This window comes from Bipolaris zeicola (assembly GCF_000523435.1).
Source record: "Bipolaris zeicola 26-R-13 unplaced genomic scaffold scaffold_1, whole genome shotgun sequence".
NCBI classification, from domain to species: Eukaryota; Fungi; Ascomycota; class Dothideomycetes; order Pleosporales; family Pleosporaceae; genus Bipolaris; species Bipolaris zeicola.
The window spans coordinates 343,362-368,101 of NW_006912050.1; the positions used below are offsets into that span (position 1 = coordinate 343,362).

The following is a 24,740-nucleotide window of genomic DNA, read 5'->3' on the forward strand; positions in this document are numbered from 1 at the left end:
CTTCACATCACCACCCATATCGCACCGAAATCAGTGTGCACATTCCTTATCCTAGAAAACAGATGTCGACCTGCAGCCAAGATCGTACGAGGCAAAGGAAAGATCGACTTCCTACCACCATTCACACACAACCTCATACTACCTATTAGACGTGTCGCGTCGTATACCATTACTGCATCGTATACCTCATTTCACTTCAACAAAAAAACAACCCCTGAACAACCCTCATCAGCCAACACGCCAGCCTACAACCCCATGGCACAATCCGCCCCAGCACCTGCTGACCTGTGCCCGCAGATCGTAGTATAAACCGTAATCTTAAGAGAAAGAAAAAAACGACCCCACTATTAACCAACATGACCTTTTTTTTATCCATTTGTACCCACTCACAGTCGCGAGGTGACCACTTTTTGTACCCCTTTGACCGGACGAAAACAAATATCCGGGAGTCATTTCATAATTAAAGAACTGGCAAGAGACCTTGTTTTTCTTCGGAAAATCCGGGGTTTACAAAAAAGGGAGGGAGGGAGGGGGGATTATCAGGTACAGTAATGCTTACTCTGTCATTGCGATCGTCTTGGCAACAAGGCTATCAACGAAAAAAAAAAAGAGTTTATTGAACCAGGGCGTTTATCATTCGCGAGCGCGCGCGCATGTGTTTGTGTGTGTTTATCTCGGTGGTTTGCTTTATGGGAGACGCGTGTTCGTAGCCCTTGGTGCCGCCCCCCCCCTTTTTTTTAGACGGTCAGACTGGTCGCCCAGATCGTGGCTGCGGTGACATTCTACTCCTGAGAAGAAAGGAAAAAAGGGTCGGGGTTGTCGTATTTGGTAGTTAAATGTTAGTAAGTAGTATCGTTAGGAATGGGCTGTCGTTTAAAGAGGGGTACGATGATCGACTAGACGCTCTCTCTCTCTCTCTCTCTCTCTGTGTGTGTGTGTGTGTGTGTGTGTGTGTGTGTGTGTGTTCAAAGTGAACATATATGGAGATCAGCTCGCTATGCTATGCGTGATGTGCAACATGGAGACATCATTCGGCTGTCCATCGGCCACATAGGTGACATCCCGGACCATAACCCCAATATAGCCCGGAAGAGCGGTTGCTCCGCTAAACTCATTCCGTCCCTGCATTTCCTTTTTTGGCACCGACGAGCTCGACTGTCCGGGATGATGCTGCCAAGGCTAATTTCCAGGACCTTGTTGCATCTCAACGGTCAAGTGCGAGACAGTGTTCGATGCTCACTTTTTGTTCTTGCCTAATGCGGTAGGTTGGTTATACGTCATACCACGACACGGAAAAGTAAAACCCTAACATGAGACCCCCCCGTTAACAAGGCCGAAAAGTTGCATGGCCTACGCAACTTCTTCTCCACAATGATGTTTGGGATGCAAGACAAGTCCGGGATCTGTGCAAGATGTAGGCGCAGATAACCTTTTTTTCTCTTCACTTCTTGCTATTTATATATATGTCCATTCCAACAACCTGCTGTACACTACACTAATCATAAACTTCATGACCTATTGATTCCACATCTTACTGCATATATACCTATCTCTCCAACGCATGAAAAAAAATCATAACACCATGAACTCATCAAACACAATCCCCGCAGCAACAAGCGGATCCCGCTCAAAACTCCTCTCGGGGAACTTGATATCCTTCCTCAGCAAACCCGCGCTCAAGCATCCCCAGCAAGCGCTTACGGTGCAACTGTTCAATGCGGAGCAGAAGGCCAATGGCGATGCTGCGAATACTACGCGGCCGAGATTAGTTTCTGGGCAGCGAGAAAAGGAATGTGGCGAGTAGTTAGAAGGAAAGATGGAGTGCGATGAGCGAGGTCGATGGGAAGGAATCCTGCCAACGACTATGCCGCTACGATGCCCGTATGATCCAATTTGGCAGAACGAAGTAGTCACTGGGCCTTTCTGGATTATACCCAAGACAGCGCTATGATTACGGGGTTAGTGAAGTTGAGCTTGACGGTGGATACGGAGGTTGTGCGGGGTATGAGTTGTAAGGATTAGGCGGGGGAGGGGGGGGAGGGGAAGAGTTTAGGATGAAGAAGTGCTAGATGGATTACACAGTCCTGTATATGGATGCCGATGAAGTGAGCAAGTAAAGGGAAGGGGTATTGAAGAAGTAATCAACAATTTAACATATGCATGATATTCATAAAGCTTCCTAGACAACACCAACCTTTTTGTCTTCCCTAACCCCTCTCATCCATTCATCTCTCCATGAGACTTGTAATCCACGAATATTTGATGAATGTACCTAAACAAACACCAAACACCCATCCCGATTACTAATCCTCTCATCAAGATTAATCTCCCTACGCCTCCACTCCCCACGACTCTCGAGCTCAGCCTCGAGCCTCTGCCCGCCACCAACCAACCTCACATTCCTTGCCGACGACGCAAAGCCACCAGAGCTACCACCGCCACCGCCTCCGGTTGGAATCCTCAAGTTCTGGCCTGGCCAGATTTGATCGGGGTTGGAAATGTTGTTGTGTCTGGCGAGCTCATCAAAGGAGCAGTGCGAGTAGCGCGAGGCAATAGCGCGGAGCGTGTCGCCTTGCTGGACGGTGTAGGTGTTTTCGCTACCGGAGCTGCGGTCGGTCGAGGAGCCGGACCAGCGGAAGGAACCGTCGTCGTTGGCGAGGTAGCGGTTCAGCGCAATAGACGAGGCTTGGACTGAGCCGTCGGTGCGACGGCACTGGGCGTGCAGGACGTAGTCGCCGTGGGCGTCGAGACGGATGTCTTGGGACGAGGCGGAGAAGTTGCCGCCAAAGTCGCCGGCAGAGCGCTCTTGGTTGTGCGATTGATGATGTGCGAAGCCGGCGCCGGCGGCAGCGCCGGCAGCGGCACCTCCGCCGTATTTACGACGGCGTTCTTCTTCTTCCTCCCAGCGGCGTCGCTCTTCTTCTTCCTTTTTCTTTTCCTTGTGCTCGTCCCATCGCTCTCCGACGGCGTCTTGGGTCTTGTGGCCGGCAAAGGCACCGGCGAGGGCTCCTACAATGGCGCCGGCGGTACCGTGACCAGATTTGCCGCCTAGGGCGTGGCCGCCGTAGCCTCCTGCTGCTGCACCAGCAAGGCCGCCCATGATACCACGCTCACCCTCTGGGTCACCTTCTCCGCCATACTGGTTCTGGTAGCCTTGGTTGTGCGAGTTGCGGCCAGAGTTGGACGAGTGCGTGGCGGTAGAGGGGTACTGCTGGTACTGAGGAGGAGCATTGGCATCATATCCGCCCTGTTGTGGGGAATAACCTTGAGGTGGTGGTCCTCCTTGTCCACCGCCACCATAGTACTGACTGGCTTCTCCTCCCTGGTAAGGAGGCTGTTGCCCGTATCCGCCTTGTCCGCCATTGTACTCATTCTGTCCGTATCCTCCACCTCCACCTTGGTTGTACCCGTATCCAGACATGCTTCCTTATTTCTTTTTTTTTGCTTTGTTACTCCTCGTCTCCGATTTCGTACCCAAAGTCTTTCTTTCTCCTCAATCGAAAACCGGGTTACCGGAACGAATGAAAACGTGTGGTAGTATGCGGAACCGTTGAATCGGTTTCACAGGGAAAGCAAAAAAACTTAATCGTAAATGCGGTCTGACCTTGTCTTGGTCAATGGGGACAAAGGTAAGAAAAAGAGTTTACAAAGTGACAATGCAATCTGTCTCTTGTTTAACCGTAATTATAGGATAGAAAGAAGGAAACAAAAGCTCACACGTGTCACCTTCGCCAGACGACCGCTTTCTTATATTCCAACCCCTCCTTCTTTACCCCACCCGACCAAACCTTCCAAAGAAAGCACACCATGGCTACGTCGTCCGGAGGCGCATAAACGCGCCCCACAATCACAGCCACACCGGGTCCCGTCGTCGTCGTCAGTCACCGCCACTCTTGGCCGGTCTAAACCGAATAAAGGTGGAGAGAGTCGCATCACTCGCAAGCTCGCAGCCAGACAGCGTCTAGGAAGGCCACAAGGCCAAACGCCACGCCTGCGCCCCCATGGCCCAATCAAGCGCCCAGAAGTGGGGATGCTAAATCGGGGGCGCAGCGCCACGAACGGCTGACCGCCACGTTTTGCGGCGTTCTGGCGCTTCGGGCGCAATTTTGTTGACGTGCTTTTGCTTTGCCTTTGCCCTTTTTGCCAATACTACCCGTAACTTACACCTAGCTAGCTCAAGTGGGGTGTGTTTTCGATTTGCCCAAACACCGGGGCGGCTTGCATGCTTTGCTAGAAAGCTTCAGACGTTCTCACCCGTTGTGACTAAAATTCGCGAGCGGTGAAAGTAGAGACACCGGATCTCTTGTTGAGGCGGTGTTTTGTTGTGTGCATTAATGCCGGAATTTAGAGCGTGCGTGCGCTCCGGGGGTGTGTCATATGCGACTGGGGAATCCCTTTCAAGGGTTTTCCATGATGGTGATGTTTATAGTAACTTGTTCGTATTATTAACAACAAGGGGACGGAGATCAAGCCGAGGTTTTGCCATAGATTTGGGTGTACACTCCGATCCGATCGGATCCGATGTTTTGTTGTCACACTAGGTATATTGGTTTACACTATACATTACACTGTAGATGTTTTGCGGGAGAAAAAAAATACACTACGCACGACGCGCATTGTTGAATGCGATTGCAAGGGGGGACAGATTTGCTTTTTTGTGGAACGAGATTGTTTTGTTGGAATTAGATCCAGGTGTCTAGTCTAGATTCTTCTTCGCAACCCTGTCTTTTGCATGCAAAAAAGGGCGCCATAAAGACTGACTAACTGAGAAAACGAAAAAGGAAGAAACGCCCAGATGATGCAAGTTTTGCGCTTGTAGATGAAACGATGATCAAAAGATTCAAGGAGAGACATGACAGCGTGAGTGTGGGTAGAAAACAGGATGAATGATTACGAAGGAGGTGTATGTACAGAAAAGAAAGGAAAATAAAAGGACAAAAAGATAACCCAAGAGTTATGGAAGAAGGAAAAAAGAGTTTATGTGTTTTGATATAGATACAGGCAGTCGACTGTGTCGATGTTGAGGGTGAGCGCGCGCATTGTTGTTTGGCTTGCCCATGGTCGTGCTAGCCTTGCGTATCAAGCTAGTGCGGCGCCAGTTTGGGTCAGCGGAGGGCCTAGGGGTGCGGGTGCAACCAAGCGATTGCCTGGATTGCGTTTGTAAGAGTAGGCCAGCGAAGTGATGTAATGAGCGGTTTCTCAAAAGACGACATGTGACATGATTAGACGTGCAATACAACGCTTCAATACGTAAAGGCTTCCTCTATGAAATCAACCGAACCCTCGGTAAGCAGTGGCCGCACTGCGTGTCGTACACCGTCGGCCATGCCGCCAGACGCGCACACGGTCACGGCCATGGCACCGACGCGGTGCTTGGCCTCCTCCTCCAGCAAGCTCCTCATGTTGGGCCTGCCGCTGTACATCTTGACAGTGTCGCTACTGCTCTCGACACGACCCTTTGGTCTGGAGATGAAGAGCTTGATGCGGAGACACTGCTTGCGACCCTTCATGCGGAGGACTTCGTCCATCCATGGGCGCACCCACTCCAAGCAGTCGGGTGTGGGTACTGTCCAGATGAGGACAATCTTTTGGGTGGCAGTGGTGCCGTTGTTGAAGCCATTGACAAGGTGCTTGAGGTACATGACCTGGTGGGTGATGCCTACACCTCCGGCAAACAGCACGCAAGTACCGTACGAGTCAAGGCTGTGGTGGCCGCCGTATGGGCCTTCAATGAAGCCCCATGTGGTGAATTGCTCGTTGGGGCTCTTGCTTGCCTTTTCGTACATTTGACGGGTGAGTCCGGTACGGGCACGGCAGATGAGACTGATTTGTTTTGATTTCCTGGGTTGGCCATTGATCATGGTGACGTCGCCTTCCAGAGTGGGAAGCGTCATCTCTTTGGATTCATCGGTCAGGGTCGCAGCCCAGGCGACGGAAAATGGATGCGAGGACCAGAGGGAGAGGCGAGGCATCCACATGTGCACGTGGCATCCGGGACGGGGGGTCCATTCGCGGACCATGTTGATGGTTAGACGGACAGCTTCGCCAGGCATGGCCTCGACGGTGATGGACGAGCGTTGCTTGAGGCTGAAGCCGTAGTAACAGATGGAGCACAGGCGGAGGAACCACTCGCCTGCCCAGAAGATGAAGATGAGGTACATCCATGGGACCTGGGGGAGAGTGTGCAGCTCCAAGTGCTTGTACAAGCCGAGGAGAGCAGCAATGACCATGACACGGTGGATGTTGAGAAAGGTCTCGTAGAAGGCGTGACGGAATGGTGACCAGGCCTGGATGCCGATGAAGGTGAAGGCGACAGTTCCGACCATGCCCCATCCGTAAGAGCCCTCGGTGTGGAGAGCAGCTACGACGGCGTGCCATCCACCACCAGCCTTGGTGTTGTACAGCCAAGCGGCAGTGTGAACAATGGCCTCGGCAATGGTGATTCGGGCAGCCCAGCGGTGGAAAAGATTGAAATCATCGTACGAGACCTGGAGAAGAGGGATAAGGGGGTTGTTGCGGAGGGCGAAGAGGACAGTGGGAATGAGGTTGAGGGCGGCGAGGGTTCCAGAGCGTCCGCGAAGGGCAGCGAGCGTCTCCTTGTAGTCGAGGACGTCGTAGGGGAGAGCAAGGCACCATGCAACGTTGAGGCCGACGTAGATGAAGAGCATGATGGTGTGCCATCGTCCAGGGAGGGTTCCGTTGTCAATGGCGCTGCTGATCTGGAACTGGGCGTTGTGCTTCTTCTTCCAGAGCGGGGCGACGAGGATATGGCGGTTTAGCCAGGGCCACCAGCTTGTTCGGTTGGTCTCCCAGTACTTTTGGCGTGGGTTTCCCATTGCGGTGATGTGTCGGCTGTGCTTCCAGACCATGTTGGAAATGCGAAGAATGAGGAGCATGCCAGAGATGCCTACGAGCATGTAGAGGAAGGTGTCGACCCACATGAAGTTGCCGACTTGGTCCACACCAGTGAGGCCATACGAGTACTTGAGCTCCTCAAACTGGGCGGCATTCCAGTTGGAGAGGAGATGGCGCTTGGCAGCGGGAGCGGGAGCGGAGAGAGACATGTTGGCGGATAGTAAGAGGGAGGAATTGCGCGATGAGCGAGCGTTGAGGCGCACTACCAGGTGCTCGTGAGTGAGGGTTGGTGTTGTTGTGAATGTGGTTGCTGTGTAGCTAGGTGGTCCCACGGGCGCTTCGTAGTCGAGAGGCGAAGCGATAGGCGTTGGCGGAATGGGAGAAGGACAAGCGTGGTCACAGGAAATGCATTACAAATGGTAGTGGGCTCGCAGCGGTCGTGTATGCACAATGGTGTCAGAGGGGCGGGAGTGGCCTGCACAGTATCGGGCGTGAATGAACGAGGGTGTGTGTTGTGAGTGTGTTGAAGAGATTGATAGTCGCAACGGCGCGGTTGGGGTGAATGGGGTCTGGGATGGTGTGACGGGCGACGGGGGTTAGGTGAAGTTAAAGCAAGCAAGCAACAGTTGGCAGGGAGGGTGTTTTTTGGTTCCCGTAGCGAGTGAGGAACAGTGGAAACGAATGTGGGCAGAGAGCCAGACAGCAGGGACGGCGAGCATGAGGTTAGAGGGGGAGCGAGGGAAACAGTGGATATGAGGTTCGCGCGAGGGGGTGGCCTGGCCGGCAGCGACCAGGGGGAGGCGCCGGGGCCAGGCGGACGATTGGCTTTGCCTGGTCCGACCAGCTGCTAGCGGGTGAAACGGGGCGGCGGAGGCTGCGAATGCTGGCCACTCAGGCCCGCGTGCCTGGAAGCGCCATGAAACCAAGGCCCCTCAGCCCACCCTCGCCAGACTGCCCATCCATCCTATCCCGACCACCCATCGCCATCCCACATCGGCACCGCCGCCCAGCCTGCACACGCCCTCTCACGCGTGCCGACTCCCGGCCGTGCTTGTGTGCTGCTGCTTCGAATTCTACTACTCATACTGTCCACGCTGTATCAATCCATGTCCACCCTCGCCTGCGCGTGCCAATCAGGCCGCGGTGCCTGGCGATCCACACACACGCAGACGCCGCGCCACAGACACTAACTGCCCACGGCCAACACGGCCATGAGAATGATTATGATTGCTACTGACCATACCGATGACGATGATGACAATGACAATGACGATGCCATGATGGGCCGACGGGCAATGCGCGACGCGCGACGACTCCATCAAACACCATGGTTCCCTCTCTCCAACTCTCTTTCCCTCTCACACGCACTATCACCCGCCACACCCGTCTGTTTCATCCCTCTTTCGCGCCCTCTTCTGCAGGAACTGTGCAGGCCCCGACGCCATGCCCGGCCGATGACATGTGCGGCTCTAGCCTCGAGGCCAACACCAAAACCGTCGTCCAAGCGAGTCAACTTCATCACATATCCTGGCGGAGATCGCACTCATCTGTTCAGGTAAAACGGCTTTGATGCACCCCTGGGTTCATTTTGACATGTTCCTCACGCTGCCGAGGCCGTCGTCGTCCATGTCGCGTAGAAAATCTCCACCATGGCGCGAACCGCCAGCGGGCGTGCTGACAGCTATTCACACGCCTAGTGCACTACCAAGGCCGAGAGCCGGCGCTGGGCACGACACGATGCATTTGCCCTGTGCAAGAGAGCTGCCAGGCCAGCTAACCGGCCAGCAGACCAGCAGGCCAGCAACCAAGCCAGCAGTCTGCGCCACGTACCTACACGGCCACGCCTACGTAGTAGCAGTGACTAGCATACTAGCATACCCTCACCACTCAACAGCCCTCGTCCCTACTTGCCACGAGGCCGCCGCTGTCGCCACCCTACGCCTTCTACCCTACGGCGCTGCATTCTCTGCCTGCTAGTGTAAGTATACGCTCTTCATGCACACCACAGTCAACCAATGCGCGCGCTTGGTTCGCAGCGGCACGGTCGCCCCCCACCCGCACGTGCTTGTCACAACCCATTGCTGTCTCTGTCGGCTCACCCACGCCCCCTTCGCCGCCACACTGGCCGGCGGGTCGAGACGGACCAACGTCCTCTTTTCATGAATAGCCCTTCTCGACGGCCACGCATGGCCAACCTGGGGGAAATTGTCCCTCGGTGCCCTCCTCTTCCCAGCCCTTGTTTACCCGGCAATCGGGTCCGACCTATTTGCTTCTGCCACTCAACCTCGGAATACCAAGTCTTCTAGGCAATAAACCTACAAGATTACCTCCATCCTAGCTACAATCTAGCTCATCCTCGCACACCCACACCCATACCCCAAACAAAACAAAGCAAACACAAGTCCTGTATTGCTGACTGTCCGCTCCTCTGCCTGTCTGGCTGCATCCATGCTGCCATTGCATCCCGCCTGCGACGCTTGCCTCAACTGCATCGCTTGACCGTGGTGCTGCTTCGGCGTGAGCCAGTTTCAAAACACCAGCGCCGGAGCGTCGCTCTCCTTCTGCCGTGACTCGGCTCACTTCACGATAACGTTGAAACATTTGTTCATGCGCCGCCTGCTTGGACCCCACCCGCTGTCAAACAATAGCGTGTACCCTGCCAGGCGGCATAACGCTTCTGGTAATCCTTCACAAGCCACGCTTCAGCTCGTCGACGTTGGCCAAAATTCGACGCAGTGACTGGAAAAATCGGTATAGTCGTCGAATCCTTCACATTGCGGTTCCACCCATGTCATTTCCGCCAAACCTCGGGACCCGCTCACTTCTGGGCTCTTCAATGCATGGTTTTAGAGTGTGGCGCTTCCTCCGCCATGCGCTATCGTTTGGTGTAACACATTGACAGCGACACGCTTCCACGCCCAAGGGCATCCTCACTCCGAATCTAAAACAACGCTTATTGTAGCGTATGCTCTTGTGTACACGACGTAAGCATTGTCCACATGCCGGCTTTAATATCTTACAATTACAGCAGAATCCTTGTCAGCTGCGACATCACCACCATCGTCATTGTCACCGCCATCTCCCTCCACCCCACTCCATAGCGCACAAAACGAAGCTCCAATTCACTGTACATACACCTGTGCCAGCATTGATCCCCCGATGCGAGACCACGATCTGGACAATCACTCGGTCTGGGACCGAGCGTATGAGCTTGCCGAGAAAACTCCAAGCCGCACAGCCCTCTCAGGTCCCCACGATCAAATGATACGTATCCGCAGTGACACCCGTTGGAGTCCCAGTCAGTCGCTGAACCGACCGACCCAAAAATCTGGCCCGCTCTCGCCCTTCGCTAACTGATTTCTGCAAGGAAAGAACCTAAAAAAGCCCACCGACTCTCCCCGGGCCTGTTTTCCACATGAAACCACTAACTTCAGCTCCACCAATCTCCGTTCTTGGCATCCAACCGCCTGGAGGAACCTTCCCTACATGAAACACGTTTGCAATCTCTACACCGTATACAGACACCCATCAAGCTTTTTTGCCCTTCAGCTTGTTATGCTGTCGTGTGTAGATTGCCAAGCCAATTGTCAAAATCACAAGCAACTAACCAACAAAACAAGATTGATACTAATATACATCCCGTCTTGGTAAACCCCATATGTGCTTTCAATATTTTTTTTCTCCTTCTCCGCCTCTTTCTTCAATCTTGTTTGCAAATCCCTCGTTCGCCTCATACTACTAGATCCTTGCCGCCGACCGTTGGGCGACCTTCTTCCGAAGATTCTAGATCTTATTGCCTAGGAAGAAATATTAATTCAAGACGGGTTCTCCCTCCCTTATCCCGTTCGCCTGGTTCGCGGCTGAAACGTAGGAACTGCACAATTGACTTGGCGCTTAAACTATTATGAGATGCGTAGATATTGGTTGCGGCAGAGACAACCTATCTCGTCCGGTCACGTTAGTGTCATGAGAGAAGGATGCAGTGGCAATGGGATAACATGACTACATACGTCCGTATGTATGTACGCTTTCGAACCACACTCTGCTGACTGAGGGGCGTTGTCATGTTTCGTATCCACCAAGGTGTTTGTGTGCCGTCCCGTGTCATCATTCCTTGGCTCTTTTTTTTTGGCTATACGCCCAGCTACGTGCACACCACCTATTTCCCCCCCGCCCTTCACCGCTTTCTCTCGTTGCTCAAGACCTTGATTCATGGCACACTCCTAGTCCAATATCACAAAAATGCCCTCCAAGCCTTTCCTTCCCCCCTACATTATGAAACATCACCTATGAATAGCGAGATGTACATTTGAAATCTCCCGATCCAATCACCCACAAGAAGAAACCCAAAATAAAACATTTTTTTAAACAACAGCTGATATGGGTATGTTCTTCTAATTTGAAAACTGCGTTATACAACGGTTTCTATATACGAAATTAAAACAACAAGTGTCGTCTACTGCGCATGGCCCGGCTGTGAAGAAGAAGCTCCACCAGCTGGTGTTCCAGCGGAAGCAGCAGCAGCGCCGCCCTCAAAATTGATCTGAGCAAGGGCATCGCGTCTCCAAGCGTCGTCATCTGCGCCCTCGCTGTCGGTGCTATCACGATTTGCTACTCGGAGACCACCACCGCCGCCCCCTCCGCCTGCACCTGGGGCTTGGCCTTGATTTCCGCCATATGACGCATTACTCGCGTACTCGTTATGTTGTAGTTGCTCATGAATATTGCCGTCTTCATGATATCCTCCTGCATATGACGGGGTGTCGCCATAGTACTCGCGGTTGTTCCACATATTGTTGTTGTTGTTGTTGTTAGCTTGGTCGTGGTCGTCTACGGACCCGGATGAAGGACCCGGCCGCAGCACATTTGGCACGGGGCCGCTGAGTCCGCTGCCCCCGTCTTCAGATTCGTATTGTTGTTGATGCGGATGATATGCGTTTTGATAGTTCATGGGTTCGTAGGCGCCCATCTCGTTCATTTGGCCTTGGTTTTGCATGCGCGGGTCGGCAAGGAAAGAGTGCCGGTTGTCTGTTGGCGTACGGTCACTGGGATCATGCAGTTCTACGCCTTGTGGTGGACCTTGTGGTGGCGTGTTGGACATGCTAAATTGGTGTTGTTGCTGGGGGTGCATGCCTTGCTGTTGGGCGTACATACCGGGCTGTTGGTATTGTTGCTGCTGATGTGCAAGAGATAGATTGTTCATACTCGCCGTCATGCCCATGAGACTCGGGGCTCTTGTCGACCCGGCCTTGATACTTGCTGGGCCGCCCATTCGCCCAAGCATACTTCCACTCATGCTAGCCCGTGGACCAGGCTCTTCCGTGATCATCATCTGAGAATCCTGTCCATTAGGATCCCGTATGCTGTACTGGGCTATTGTGCGCATCTTCCGCGTGACCCATCCTGCGAGAATCTTTCCGCGTTGCTTCTCGCCCAGACGAGACCGGTGGAAGTCGCCCTTTTGCACGAACGAGACAATGTCAATAACCAGCTGATGCTCGTTCAAAATTGCATTGACAATCACCGGCACCATGCTGGCGAGAAAGTTGCGTCGGAAGATTTCCACAACGACAACAACAAGCCCACCTGCTTGGAAAACAGCACTATGAAGTGTTAGTGAATATTTACCAGGTAATAACGAACTAAAGAAACGTACCAGCCTCCAGGGACAATGTTCCGGTGACAACGTTCGACAGACTGCTCAATGTCCATAGAGAAATGATTCAATCCGTTGACTTCAAACGTGTCGCCTATGCTTCCAAGAACGAAAAGCACCTGCATATCAACAGGCGCACCGTTAGGCCCAATGGGCCGTGTCACGCTGTGCAAAAATCCCAAATCGCCTGTACGAACATATCGCACATTTGGATCTCCGTCAATCGTTCTACCGTTGAAGCGCTCTGCATCCAAGCGCTCTTTCGACATGTAGAAGCTATAAGCGTTCGCCTCGGACTGCACCCAGATCTCGCCGTACTCGCCGTTCAAGCACAGCTGGTTTGTCTCTGGGTTGACAATGGATATTTGTGTACTCACTGGCACCATGCCCGAGTCTTGGACGAGCAAAGAGTTGGGCTCTGTGTCGGGGTCAACGGGCATGACAAGGCCACGTCGCAGAGCATGAACATCGAGATGGAGCTCGACTGGCTCAATGCACATGTATGATCGTGATGCAACCATTGGATTCAACACATGCGAATAGACAGTGTTGATTGCGGTTCGGTCTAAGTTGGCTGGCGCAAAGTGCACACGCACTCTTTCATCTGCATCTAGTTAGCAATCATGAAAGTCCTCTCATACAAACGTTCACTTACAAACGTCAACGCGTGGTCTTCCGTCAGTCGCAATCATGAGATTCTTCAGCTCGTGTAGAGCCATGCTCTTGCCAGCCCCGCGTGCAATGGCGTGGTCCAACATTTGACTCGTTGCATATGCATCCTTGATCTTGTACCGCGAAAGTGTTTGGAACAGAATATTCGGGTTTTGTGCAAAGTCTACAGGTGAGACTAGGTATGTGGGTGCGGCAAGGAATATTCCCATGAGACAGGTGTGAAGAAAACCAAGTCCTATCGTGCTTCGGACACAACCAAGGACCGGCCGTGTACTTGTCATTTGGCATGTCTCCTTTTGGACCTTGCACAGTGCCATGATTTGGCTGTGGCCCAGCTGGACTGCGATACGACGTTGGTCGGGCGTCCAGTACGTCCAGACCAACACTGGGAAGCCTGCCTGAACCCATGCCGGTCGAATTGTGAGCTTGAGGTCGCGGCAGCCACTAGATTGCTTTGGCGGTTTTGTTGTGCTGTATGTGTTTGGCACACTGATCTTGAGGATAGCGGCCGATTGTTTGATGTGCTGCGATACTTGCTTGATCTTCATCAGATGGTCAACGTCAGCGTTGACAAGAATGGCTTTGACCTTGAAGTCTGCAAGGATATGCAGCAAAGCCGGCGCATCCTCATTCAACCGGTTCTGATCAATTGGCGCCATTGGTATGCAAACAGCTCCAAGCACAAAACATGCATGAACGGCATAAACGAATTCTTCTGAATGCGTGTACATCAGAAGGAGATGATCACCGGCCTGGACCTTGACCTTGTTCTTCAGGTACATTGCTACGCCCGCAACCTTTTGATCAAACTTCTTCCAGTTGACGCCTTTGCCCTCTTTTCCTCGACCGTCGACTGTGCAGTAGGCAAGTTCCTCGGCCTGCCGAGATACACGCCATTGCATCAGGTCGTGAATATTCGAGAATTGATTGAGTGGAGTTGATGTTCTATCGTCGATGACGACTTCGCGATGATCGACACCCGAGTATTGCTTGTCTTGGAGCATCAAGAATTGCTGACGTGCCATCGATGCCTCGAATGACCACATACCGCCAGCGGGGTCGTCACCGAGCGCAATATTCTGCACTGATCGCTCAACGCCAAACTTTACGTGCACACAGGGCAGAGAGCCATTGTCAAACTCTCGTCTACAAAGCATATTGCCAATCTCTCGCCGTCCGTTCTTGATGACTCGTGGAAGTGTGTTGGGTGCTGTAATCATCACACAGTATACTCGTAAATGATGTTCCTGGTAAAGAACCTCCATACACCTCTCAGATAGTGAATCCAAAAAGGGTATATCCAATTGTTGTGGTGGTCCGCCTGGATTCGTGGGCGCAGTAGATGCAGCCTGCGTCTCAATGAGAATGATTGGCAGGTATTCACCATTTACGTAAGAATCAAACGATGAGCTATGATACGTTAGACAGTTATTGCGTTACTGGAAGCTCACTTACCAGTCGTAGATCTTTGGCACGGCTTTCATGATGCTTGTGACCAGGTGCTGCACGAAAAAGTATCGATGCTCGGCTTCAAGTTGACCATTTTCTACCCATTCAACACGCTGTCTTATGCGATCTTCGTACAGTCCGAGGACGAATATTTTCCCCTCCACAACAAAGCCGAGGAGTCCAGTACGCAGAAATTCGAGTTCAAGTAACTGTGGCGTGGGGCTACCCTCAACGAAACGGTATGGCCTGGCATGGAAAATGGTCTCTGTATGCTTCTGCAATTGCCAGAAGCCACCAGATAGCGAAGGTGAATCTACCCAAATCTCGCCTATTGAGTATGGTGAACATAGAAGACTTGTCTCGGGGTCTACAATGGCTAGTGTCGCATCCGGTATAGGGTATCCAAAGGCACCGACTCGCATGGTACCAGCCTCGTTTGCACGCTTGCTTGCCTCTTCTCCAATAGCCAGAACAATGACTTCATTCATTTTTAGAGCTTCCTTGTCCAGCAAGATTTCTGTAAGCTCTGTCGGGCCTTTCTTCTCCTTCTCCTTTTTGTTCTTTTTGGTGCCACCACCAATAAGACTGGAGTAGCCATTGGCCGCTGCATACTTATCCTCTGCGTCATCTTCGTCATCATCTGACTCTTCTACTGCTATGCTTAATGGGCATCCCATGCGCTCCTCTCCTCCCAGCCAGTCGCGTACAGATATTATCATTCCACCATGTTCTGGCAAACAGAGCATTGGCGCAATCAGCTCTCGCCCTCTGGTGTTTCGCAGAGGCTTGAAATAACGGTCTCCGAGAATCTCATGAAATTCACAGTCCACAGTAAGCGTGTCAATCAGACAGATCTTCACGGGGGCAAAGCGGGGTTCTGTGTTTTTCTTAAAGTTTCTTGTAGCCATTGGGTCTTGTTGGTAGTTGTATGCGGCGCGCTTGAGTCCCGGGTAATCCGCTAGCAGTATGTTGGCCTTGTATTTGGTGATGAGATATGCATATAGACCTGGGGTTTCCATGGTCGCGGTCTCGAGCCATACGGTAGTGTGGCCGCCATAGACTGCAAACAAGACACTAAGAATGAGACCAGCGCTCTCGCGCGGGTCAAGGTATGTAAGGATCACTTCCGTGGGGTTTCTGGACGGTGCTGGAGCAACGAACTTTCCGTCTGCATCCCGTAGGCTAGTGCTGAATGTATCTTGGCTTTGGGTGTCGGTAGGTATCGTGCTAATCATGGCACTGATGCAAGCCATTTGATGCATAATAGTCCGGTGACTAAGCACCACACCGCGAAGGTCACCAGTAGGTGCGCGCGAGAACTCAATGTAGGCAACCTCTGGTACTTGCAAAGCTGGAGTATCGTCATGTTTCTTAGGGTGGTAACTGCCAAACTCGTTCGTCTTCCACCACTCTACCCCACTCGGCCATTTCAAACGGTTCTGACTAATGTCACGATGAAAGGCCTTGAGATTGTTGTCTGTGGTCAGTGCGAGATGAGCTTGAGTTGTCGTTAGGAGAAGAATGAGTTTCTGGTAGTCGTCGACGCTATTGATGGGTACCGCTACAACGCCCGCAATGAAGCAGCCCATCAACGCCACAACAAAATCAATGATTTCTGTATCCCTGTACACTAATGCCACACGGTCGCCTCGATAAAGATTGCTCTTGTCCCGAATCACTTTGGCCACCTTTTCCGCGCGACTAGCCACCTTTTCCCAGGTGATGGACGCCGTCTCTTTGCCTTTTGCGTCAAGGACCCAGAAGGCAGTTGTCCTTGGCTGTGTGCGACTGCGGTGGCGCAGGACAGCGCCAATGTTGTCAAACTTTGACATTTTGATATTGGGGTTGTGAGGATCGTAGACGTCAAAGGGCAGATCGCGTGGCTCTAGCGGCATCATGGTTTCGGCAGCGCCCAAGGGGAGATCGTTGGGGTTCATCATGGGGGGTGGGATCGCGGCGGTAGGAGAAAAGGCATCTCCCGATGAGTAGCGGTTGGGTCCCCCATACGAGTCGCGATGGTCTTGCATCTGCTGGCCTGTAAAATCAGAAAAATAGCCCTGGTTCACCTCGAGCATAGTGCTTCTTCGACTGGCCTCTCCCGGAGAACCAAATTGGCCATCAAAGCTTTGCTGGTTGTCTGGATTGAAGGCGTAGTTGCCCATCATGGTGGGCTCACGCGAGTGGTTGTATTCAGGCGTTTGAGGCCGTGGAATGAACGTCTCGCTCCCTTGCGATAGCTGTGAGGAATTGCGCTGGAGCGAATTTGTGCGCAGGCCCAGCTGCTTCTCTTGAAAACGGCCGACCTGGCTGGGTGGGTAGGCCATGTACTGCGAGCCCCCGGAGGCGGCGGTTGAGGCGTTCGCATATGGCATAGGTGCGCCCAATTGGCCCTGCGCGGAAGCGTCATGGTATGAGTCTGGGCGGGGGAGCTGGATATGCGGGGGTTGTGGTCGCTGTGATGGGCTCGGACCGGACGGAGTAGCAAAGGATGCGGTGCGGGAGCGAGAGCCCTCGCTGGCTGGCTGTGATGGGGTTTGCTGGTTCAGGTCGGCCTGCAACTGGGCAGCGAAGTCGGGTCCTAGGTACTGCGACAGCAGCACGGTGCGGCGTTTTTCATAGCTATGCGATTGATTAGCGCACGCAATGAGGCGGACGGCGGTGATTGTGCAGCGGTACGGACCCTTTTTGTGTAATGTCGCCCTCCTCAAGCTCGTGGTCCAGCTCCTGCAGCTTGGCCTGCAGCTCGGGGTTGGTTGCGGCCATGGTGTTGTGGGCGGCGGAGGTGTGGCACGAGGGTGGAGGCAAGGCAGGTGAAGCGGGATGGGATGGTGGTGTATGTACAGATAGGCTATGCAGCGGCGGGCCGCAACATTCCACAGGCACAAGCACAGGCGCAGGCGCAGGGAAGATGCAGATACAAGGCGCCTAGAGGAACGAGTACGAACAATGCACCAGGCATGCAGAGGCGGGCGCGCGTCGAGGACGGACAGCAGGTGACAGATGAAACATTGACCATGTAGGTATGTAAGAGTGGGTAGTCTTCTGACACCAAGTCAGGTACGCATCTGCGCAGGGCCCGGCAAGCCCAGTATGACGTTTCTACCCCAGAGCCGGCCTGCTCCTCGCCTTGGCGCCATCTGGGTTAGTCAGCGGCCATCAGTCAGCGGCCAGTCACGTGGTCGGCGCGACAAGTGCCCACATGGCCGACGGTCCTTGTGCCTCGGCTCATGCGCGTCTGCGCTGCTTTGACGTGCGCCGGAAATGACGACGCCCAAAGTCTCAAACAGCCGCTGGCTGCTGCTGCTTTACATCTGATCCTGCTACACTGACCTCCTTTTCACAGAACACAACATAATTCCCAAACAGAAAAAACTACCAGCCACCACCATGGCCACCCTCATCCGCCCCCCGCCCGCCGACCATTCGCAGTCGGCCATTGAGAACGTCCTCGAACTGACGCAGCTGGCCGACATTGATCCCAACATCTTCACAAACACTCGTCCTCTATGGCATCCCCCCGGTGCGCGCGGTATCTTTGGCGGTGCTGCCATTGCCCAGACACTCAGCGCCGCCCAGAAGACGGTTGACCCCGACTTCACTGTGCACTCGATGCACTGCTACTTCATCCTTGCCGGTAACTCAGAGATACCCGTCATATACCATGTAGAAAGGGTGCGCTCGGGAAAGTCGTTCGCAACCAGGACAGTGCAGGCCCGGCAAAGGGGCAACGTCATCTTCACCACGACCATGAGTTTTGTTCGCCAGAACAGTGGAGGCGCCCAAAAGGTCGAGCACATCTACCCCATGCCAGACGTCCCGGCGCCCAAGGAAGGTAGTGACGACTTAAGGACGCCCAACGATGGCCAAAGTCCTTTTCAGACGCAACTGTTGCCCATTGAAAACGGTAAGTGATTTCGCATACCATCCTCTAGCCTGCCCTGGCTCATATCTAGCAGACGACTCCGATAAGCCCCATACCAAAAGATGCCGACAATGGATCAAGGCTCGCGGTAAAATCTCTCCCGCTGGCGGTCATGAAGCCCATCTCTCCGCTATCGCATACATGTCCGATAGCTACTTCATTGGCACCGTCGCACGTGCACACAAGCTCCTGCGCTACTCAAACCAGCGCAAGAGCAGGGCCAGGTCGAGCATCGACGAGGACGTGCTCAAGAAGCTGCTCGAGATGGATGACGCCGAGCTCCAGCGCGAAAGCTCTCTCAATGAATCAGATAAGCAGCGCATACGTGAACTGAGGAAAGCAGAGGACCTGGCAAAGAGCAAAGACGCAAAGCCCGAGATTGGCATGATGGTTAGTCTAGACCATACCATCTACTTCCACAACCCTCGCAGCTTCCGCGCAGACGAATGGATCTTCACCGAGATGGAGACCCCTTGGGCTGGTGATGGCCGTGGTCTCGTTTCCCAGAGAATGTATACCAAGGATGGCACGCTCATCGCCAGCTGCGTCCAAGAGGTAAGTGGCTTACTCCCGTCTGTCATGGTGGACTGTGCTGACATGAACAGGGCGTTATACGATTGAAGCAGAACGAAAGTAAGCTATAGCTGTGACCGTGTGTAGATTGCTCGTATGTCCGTGTACTTTGATTCGATTGACTTTCATGCCGCCGCCTTTCACTTGACCTCGTCGGAGCCGACTCCGCCGTTTGTATTGTTTTAGTAGCTATAGATTTGGAGGTCTGGAACGCCGATACCTCAGGTATACATTTTTAAATGCAAAGTTTCTCATTACAAATAGCAACTTGCACTTGTATAGTAGACGACTTGGCAGAGCAAGTGCATGCAGATGATGCACGCTACATGCAGCCCTAGAAGCCTGCACCTGTGCCGTTCGTCCCTCCCACGTTACAGGCCAGGGTCCAGCTAGCGCAATGCCAGTCTCGGGCTAGCATGTCCCTCACACTCGGATTATCCGAAGCTACCGTCGGCAGTGTACCTCCAACATCCAAGTCGCTGCTAGTTCCTTTGCAGACATCTAACTTGACCAACATTGCTGGCCGTCTACCATGTTGCTGTCATCTGCGCCGCACCTCAACCAAAACTCCTAACACTTAGCCCGCCAAGAGACCACACAAGACATGAACGTCAAGCAAGCGGCATGTCTGAACTGCCGCAAAAGCAAGATCAAATGCAGGCGCGAAGAAGGCGCTTCTGTATGTGAAAGATGCTCGAGCGTAGGCGTCGAGTGCATTATACCCGAGTTCCACATGTACGTCACGTCTCCATACAAATCCATTGCGAAACATGCGCTGACTTGATATACCGGTAATTAGTGGTAGGCAAAAGGGTGTGAAAAAGTGAGTTTTGTTTTCTGGTGTGACTAGCTAAGCTTACAGGTTCCAGCAAACGATCCGGGTTGGAGAAGGCAATCTACCAAGTAGAAGAAGCAATCAAGAAGAGAAAATCAGACGTAGTTGCCAATCAAAGCACGCTACAGCACTTGCAACAGCTTTTGAACGAAGCACAGGGAGACGATGGCCCTAGTCAAGATGCAAAATCACCACCAGTACTAACGGAATCCTCCTACGTGCCAGCAAAAGAAGTTGCTTGTACTTCAAGCGATGATCAGCTTGCCGTTGAAGATGTAGAGAATCCGCTTCAGCTCCTAGCCCGCGCGTCAGACTTGAGAATTGCCACCACGCCACAGTCGTACAATACAAGTGTCGCCAGCCCAGAAGGCAGGTTTACTGGTAGCGAGCAAAGTGCATTCCTCGATGTTCATCACTTCTTCTTACCAATGAAGGCGCATTTGGACCAAGGATCAGGGTTGGATCCAATTGACGTAGGATTGGTTACCAAAGATGAAGCAGAGATGCTCCTCCAATAGTACGTACTGCCAGAAAAATTCCATTCAGTAGCTGACAAGACGCAGTTTCCACAAAAGACTAGCCCACACGCGCTGGGGTCTAGACCCAGTGGTGCATACTCTACCTTTTGTCCGAAACCGCTCAGCCTTTCTATTTACGACATTGCTGGCTGTGACCGCTGTCTTCTTACCAGAAACGTCTGCTTTGGCCAAAAGACTACTTCTTCACCGCAGGTTCCTAGCTGAACAGGTCATTGTTCGAAAGTACAGATCTGTTGAAATCGTCTTGGCATTCATGGTAAGCATACCGTGGATGCCCCCAGGGTCGCATGCAAGTGACGACGACACAAGTCTCTATCTAGCTACGGCATTGTCCATTTCTTTGGATCTCATGCTAGACAAAGTCATCACTCCGTCTACATCCTTTGGTCCGGAGCTCACGAGGCAAATGCCCAAAGCAGAGTGTCTTGACGCAAGAAAAGCACTAGCCATGGATGGTTTCGAGGACGTTGACCCGACTTCCGAATGGGGTCAGCGACTGCTTCGTCGGAGAGAAAGGGTATGGATTGCGCTGTTTGTGCTAGAGCGCGGTGTGTGCCTCGCTCGTGGCCGCAGCTATTGTGTACCAAAGACCTGCTTGATTCAATACAGCGATAAATGGCATAACCACCAGCACTCAGATGCCCAAGACGGTCCACTGGTATCCATGGCAGTATTGCGTCGCGATCTGGACAACCTTTTTGCCGAAGTCCGCACGCGATGCGACAACTATGGCTCGGCCGAAGTAGGTTCCCAGGTTGCGCAGGAAATCGACAAGTCCATTGAGGGCTTCTTCGACAACTGGTCTCAGGCATGGCCTTCAGTTATAAGTGACCCAGAGAGCAAGAGCCTACCCCCTTATGTTGAGATACTCGTCATGCACACACGACTCTCGACCTACTCAATGCTTCTGAACCATCCGAGCGCGCCGCCAGAAGTCAAGCGCTCGTTTCGCAAGTCTGCGTTATCCTCGGCGCTCAATGTCATGCGCGCAGCAATCCAAGGCGAGGCGCGTCTCAAGTCCATGCCCAACAACACCGTTACGATGATTTGCTTTGCAGCCAGCATAGCGCTCGCTCTAAGCGCGCCGGTGCCTGAGGGGAGTGGCAACAAAAAGAGCCTTGCTCCGAGCGTGCGGCACCTGATAGAGGATACGGCAACTGTCCTGGAGCGCATTGGCAGTACACCTATCCACCGGAACGGCGCATCAGTCGTGTATGGTAGATTTTTGCGCGTTTTGGTTAAGCAGGCGCCTGACATTGAGATGCCACCGCCCGTACCTCCTCAGGAGCCTGCACCAACCTCAATGGCTATACCGGATCTCCTTTCGCCCTCGAACATGATGCACAATGAGATGTCGAACCCTAACAACCAGCCCTTGGAGCACGATCCAGTAGGCGGCTACTGGCCGGACAGGTTAGATTTCTCTGCAATGTCCTATAATGAGGTCAATGAGACTGTTACGAACTCGGATCTATTCTCTACAGCATTGCTCGATCTGCCGTGGAACGACTCCAACCCGCTATGGACAGACTGGATGAATCTTCCGGACTTCAACTTTCCCTGATGGCACGGCAGAGATGTGTATCGACTCTCCGCATTACGGGACGGCTGGTCTTGCTCGTGTGACTAGCGAGCGACCTAGTGTGTGGACGCAGAGAGTGGATGAACCTCGGGCTTCGCCAGGAGGACGGCAGCGCGCCTAAACCTCATCCGACCGAGGCGGCAGACAAAGCCCCGCTCCAAGCTCCAAGGTCGCTCGCCGTTCGGCACTTGAACTGGCACCGACGGATCCAGAGATGCATGACGTTAGAGTTGCAATGCCATTGTCGCACGCGCTCCAGGACCCATGTTCGGAGCTCGACTGCGAAATCGTCGCCCGCTTGGATGAGTCGGCATTTGTTGAAACTCCTTCCCAAATGATTTAACTAGGCTGTTCACGCTGTTAATACGTCTGTAATTTACTTCACAATGGATACCCTGCCTGCTTCCTGCCGGCTGCTCACAGCTCTTCCCTCACGGCTATGCGCCCGGCGATCTGTTCCTCCACAATTGCGAGCTGCGCGAACTCTGCCACCACGATGGCGGCTTACAGGTCAATTGCGCTGCATCAGTGAGCGCGCACCGACAATTGACCGCTCGAAATCGAAGCTCTTCAAAGATGCAGACGAAGCAGTTGCCGATGTACAGCCTGGGTCCACCGTTCTGAGCGCAGGATTCGGGTTGTGTGGTGTCGCAGAGACTCTGATCGCAGCGATGAAAAAACGTGGGCCCGAGTCATTACATTCGTTGACAGCCGTCTCAAACAATGCTGGCATTGAAGACGTAGGAGGATTGGCACACCTTACAAAGAACGGACAAGTCAAGAAGCTCATTATAAGTTTCCTCGGTAACAACAAGGCGCTTGAGAAGCAGTATCTGAGCGGCGGCATTGAGATTGAGCTCTGTCCGCAAGGTACGCTTGCAGAGAGGATACGAGCTGGCGGTGCAGGCATCCCAGCCTTTTACACACCTACGGCGGTAAATACATTGCTGCAAGATGGCCAGATTCCAGCCAAGTTTGACAAGGAGGGTAAAGCTGTAGGCTACGGACAGAAGCGCGAGGTTAGAGAATTCAATGGCAAGAAGTTCCTCATGGAGACTGCATTGACAGGCGATGTCGCCATTATCCGCGCGCACAAGGCCGATGAAGCTGGTAACTGTGTTTTCAGGTAGGAGTTGAGGGATCCCAATGCCTTGAACCTGACTGACCACATGAGCAGATACACCACCAAAGCTTTTGGACCCATCATGGCCAAAGCCGCACGCCTTACAATCGTCGAAGCCGAGGAGATTGTCCCTATAGGCACCTTTGACGCCAACGACGTCGATCTCCCTGGCATCTTCGTCGACCGTATCGTCCCAGCCACCGCGCCCAAGAACATTGAGATCAAGAAGCTCCGAAAACCTGCTGCCTCAAAAGACGCCTCATCAAAGAACGAAGCCACCGAACGACGCGATCGTATCGCTCGTCGCGCAGCAAAGGAGCTCAAGCAGGGATACTACGTCAACCTAGGCGTCGGCATTCCCACAGCCGCAGCATCATTCGTACCCGATGGCGTCAAGGTGTGGCTGCAGTCCGAAAATGGAATTTTAGGTATGGGCCCCTATCCTACAGAAGAAGAGGTAGATGCAGACATCGTCAACGCCGGCAAAGAAACCGTCACTCTCCTCCCCGGCGCCTCAACCTTTGACAGCGCCGAATCCTTTGGTATGATCCGCGGCGGCCACGTCGACGTGTCTATCCTTGGAGCTCTACAAGTCAGTGCCTCTGGCGACCTGGCCAACTACATGGTGCCGGGTAGAGTCTTCAAGGGCATGGGCGGTGCCATGGATCTCGTCAGCAATCCCGACGCTACAAAAGTCGTCGTCGCGACTGAACACGTTGCCAAGGACGGCTCCAGCAAGATTGTCCAGGAGTGCAAATTGCCGCTTACAGGAGCAAAGTGCGTGAGCACTATCATTACCGATCTGTGTGTCTTTGAAGTAAATAGGAAGAGGGGGACCTTGACGCTGACGGAGACGGCGCCGGGAGTTAGTGTTGAGGATATCAAGGCGAAGACGGATGCGAAGTTTGAAGTCGCAAGTGATCTCAAGACAATGGAGTAGTATTAGTGTCAGTTTCTGTTGCTTTATGTTGCAGTAGTAGCTCTTTGTACATAGTGCGGTGTAGCGGGTATATCTCCGTCTCCACCTTTTTTCTTTATCTAGCAGGTGCAGGTGCTTGACAGGACGGGTCTAGAAGCGCGCAACGCATGCATATTCAGCGCGTATGTCACTTATCAAGCCCCTTCCCCCAAAAATGAAACTATCGCCCCCCCCCCAAAAAAAAGACACTCTGCACTATTGTATGCGCGTCACCGTATCTACCTGCTCAGCTTTGATAAAGCTAACCAGCCTCTTAAATTCCGGTTCAACACACGTAGCCCCCCCAAAAAAACCCCAAAGTTCCCCAAAGTTTTGACGCGGGGCGGCGGCGCAACCAAACAGAAATGGTAGCCAAGCACACACAAGCACCACGCAAGCGAAAATGCTTCGCCCTCTTGGTTTCGCCCAGCTCCTGTAACTAGAAAAGCTTGGTAGTAGTACACCGGCACATCCCCGCCCTCCCCCCTTCAAAACTCCACACCCTTTTTGTAGCAGTAGTAACTCAAAAAAAACACGCTCAAACCCCCGTATTTACCGCTTACGACATACACACGT

General features: G+C 53.0%; 9 protein-coding genes across 9 annotated transcripts; 4 read left to right on the forward strand and 5 right to left on the reverse strand.

Annotated features, from left to right (window-relative positions):
* Positions 1-196: 196 nt before the first annotated feature.
* Positions 197-385, reverse strand: COCCADRAFT_81227 (uncharacterized protein; the record flags this gene model as incomplete). The annotated part of the gene is made up of 1 exon (XM_007708430.1): positions 197-385. A coding segment is annotated over one exon (189 nt), but the record flags the coding sequence as incomplete, so codon positions are not given.
* Positions 386-2,272: 1,887 nt separating this feature from the next.
* Positions 2,273-3,421, reverse strand: COCCADRAFT_81109 (carbohydrate-binding module family 50 protein; the record flags this gene model as incomplete). The annotated part of the gene is made up of 1 exon (XM_007708431.1): positions 2,273-3,421. The coding sequence occupies one exon, from the start codon at positions 3,419-3,421 to the stop codon at positions 2,273-2,275; it is 1,149 nt and encodes a 382-aa protein (XP_007706621.1).
* Positions 3,422-5,243: 1,822 nt separating this feature from the next.
* COCCADRAFT_81316 (uncharacterized protein) lies at positions 5,244-7,064 on the reverse strand (the record flags this gene model as incomplete). Its single annotated transcript, XM_007708432.1, has 1 exon — positions 5,244-7,064. One exon carries the CDS (start codon positions 7,062-7,064, stop codon positions 5,244-5,246), a length of 1,821 nt encoding a protein of 606 aa, XP_007706622.1.
* Positions 7,065-8,078: 1,014 nt separating this feature from the next.
* On the forward strand, positions 8,079-9,018 carry COCCADRAFT_31921 (uncharacterized protein; the record flags this gene model as incomplete). Its single annotated transcript, XM_007708356.1, has 3 exons — positions 8,079-8,240; positions 8,329-8,681; positions 8,892-9,018. 3 exons carry the CDS (start codon positions 8,079-8,081, stop codon positions 9,016-9,018), a joined length of 642 nt encoding a protein of 213 aa, XP_007706546.1.
* A 171-nt stretch (positions 9,019-9,189) lies between these two features.
* On the reverse strand, positions 9,190-9,456 carry COCCADRAFT_81426 (uncharacterized protein; the record flags this gene model as incomplete). Its single annotated transcript, XM_007708433.1, has 1 exon — positions 9,190-9,456. The coding sequence occupies one exon, from the start codon at positions 9,454-9,456 to the stop codon at positions 9,190-9,192; it is 267 nt and encodes an 88-aa protein (XP_007706623.1).
* Positions 9,457-11,311: 1,855 nt separating this feature from the next.
* COCCADRAFT_81201 (uncharacterized protein) lies at positions 11,312-16,707 on the reverse strand (the record flags this gene model as incomplete). Its single annotated transcript, XM_007708434.1, has 4 exons — positions 11,312-12,458; positions 12,512-13,115; positions 13,167-14,593; positions 14,639-16,707. 4 exons carry the CDS (start codon positions 16,705-16,707, stop codon positions 11,312-11,314), a joined length of 5,247 nt encoding a protein of 1,748 aa, XP_007706624.1.
* A 1,312-nt stretch (positions 16,708-18,019) lies between these two features.
* COCCADRAFT_31937 (uncharacterized protein) lies at positions 18,020-19,175 on the forward strand (the record flags this gene model as incomplete). Its single annotated transcript, XM_007708361.1, has 2 exons — positions 18,020-18,536; positions 18,586-19,175. The coding sequence occupies 2 exons, from the start codon at positions 18,020-18,022 to the stop codon at positions 19,173-19,175; spliced, it is 1,107 nt and encodes a 368-aa protein (XP_007706551.1).
* A 556-nt stretch (positions 19,176-19,731) lies between these two features.
* Positions 19,732-22,065, forward strand: COCCADRAFT_31925 (uncharacterized protein; the record flags this gene model as incomplete). The annotated part of the gene is made up of 4 exons (XM_007708357.1): positions 19,732-19,862; positions 19,927-19,950; positions 19,997-20,479; positions 20,526-22,065. 4 exons carry the CDS (start codon positions 19,732-19,734, stop codon positions 22,063-22,065), a joined length of 2,178 nt encoding a protein of 725 aa, XP_007706547.1.
* Positions 22,066-22,469: 404 nt separating this feature from the next.
* Positions 22,470-24,146, forward strand: COCCADRAFT_81386 (uncharacterized protein; the record flags this gene model as incomplete). Its single annotated transcript, XM_007708435.1, has 2 exons — positions 22,470-23,209; positions 23,258-24,146. 2 exons carry the CDS (start codon positions 22,470-22,472, stop codon positions 24,144-24,146), a joined length of 1,629 nt encoding a protein of 542 aa, XP_007706625.1.
* Positions 24,147-24,740: the final 594 nt, after the last annotated feature.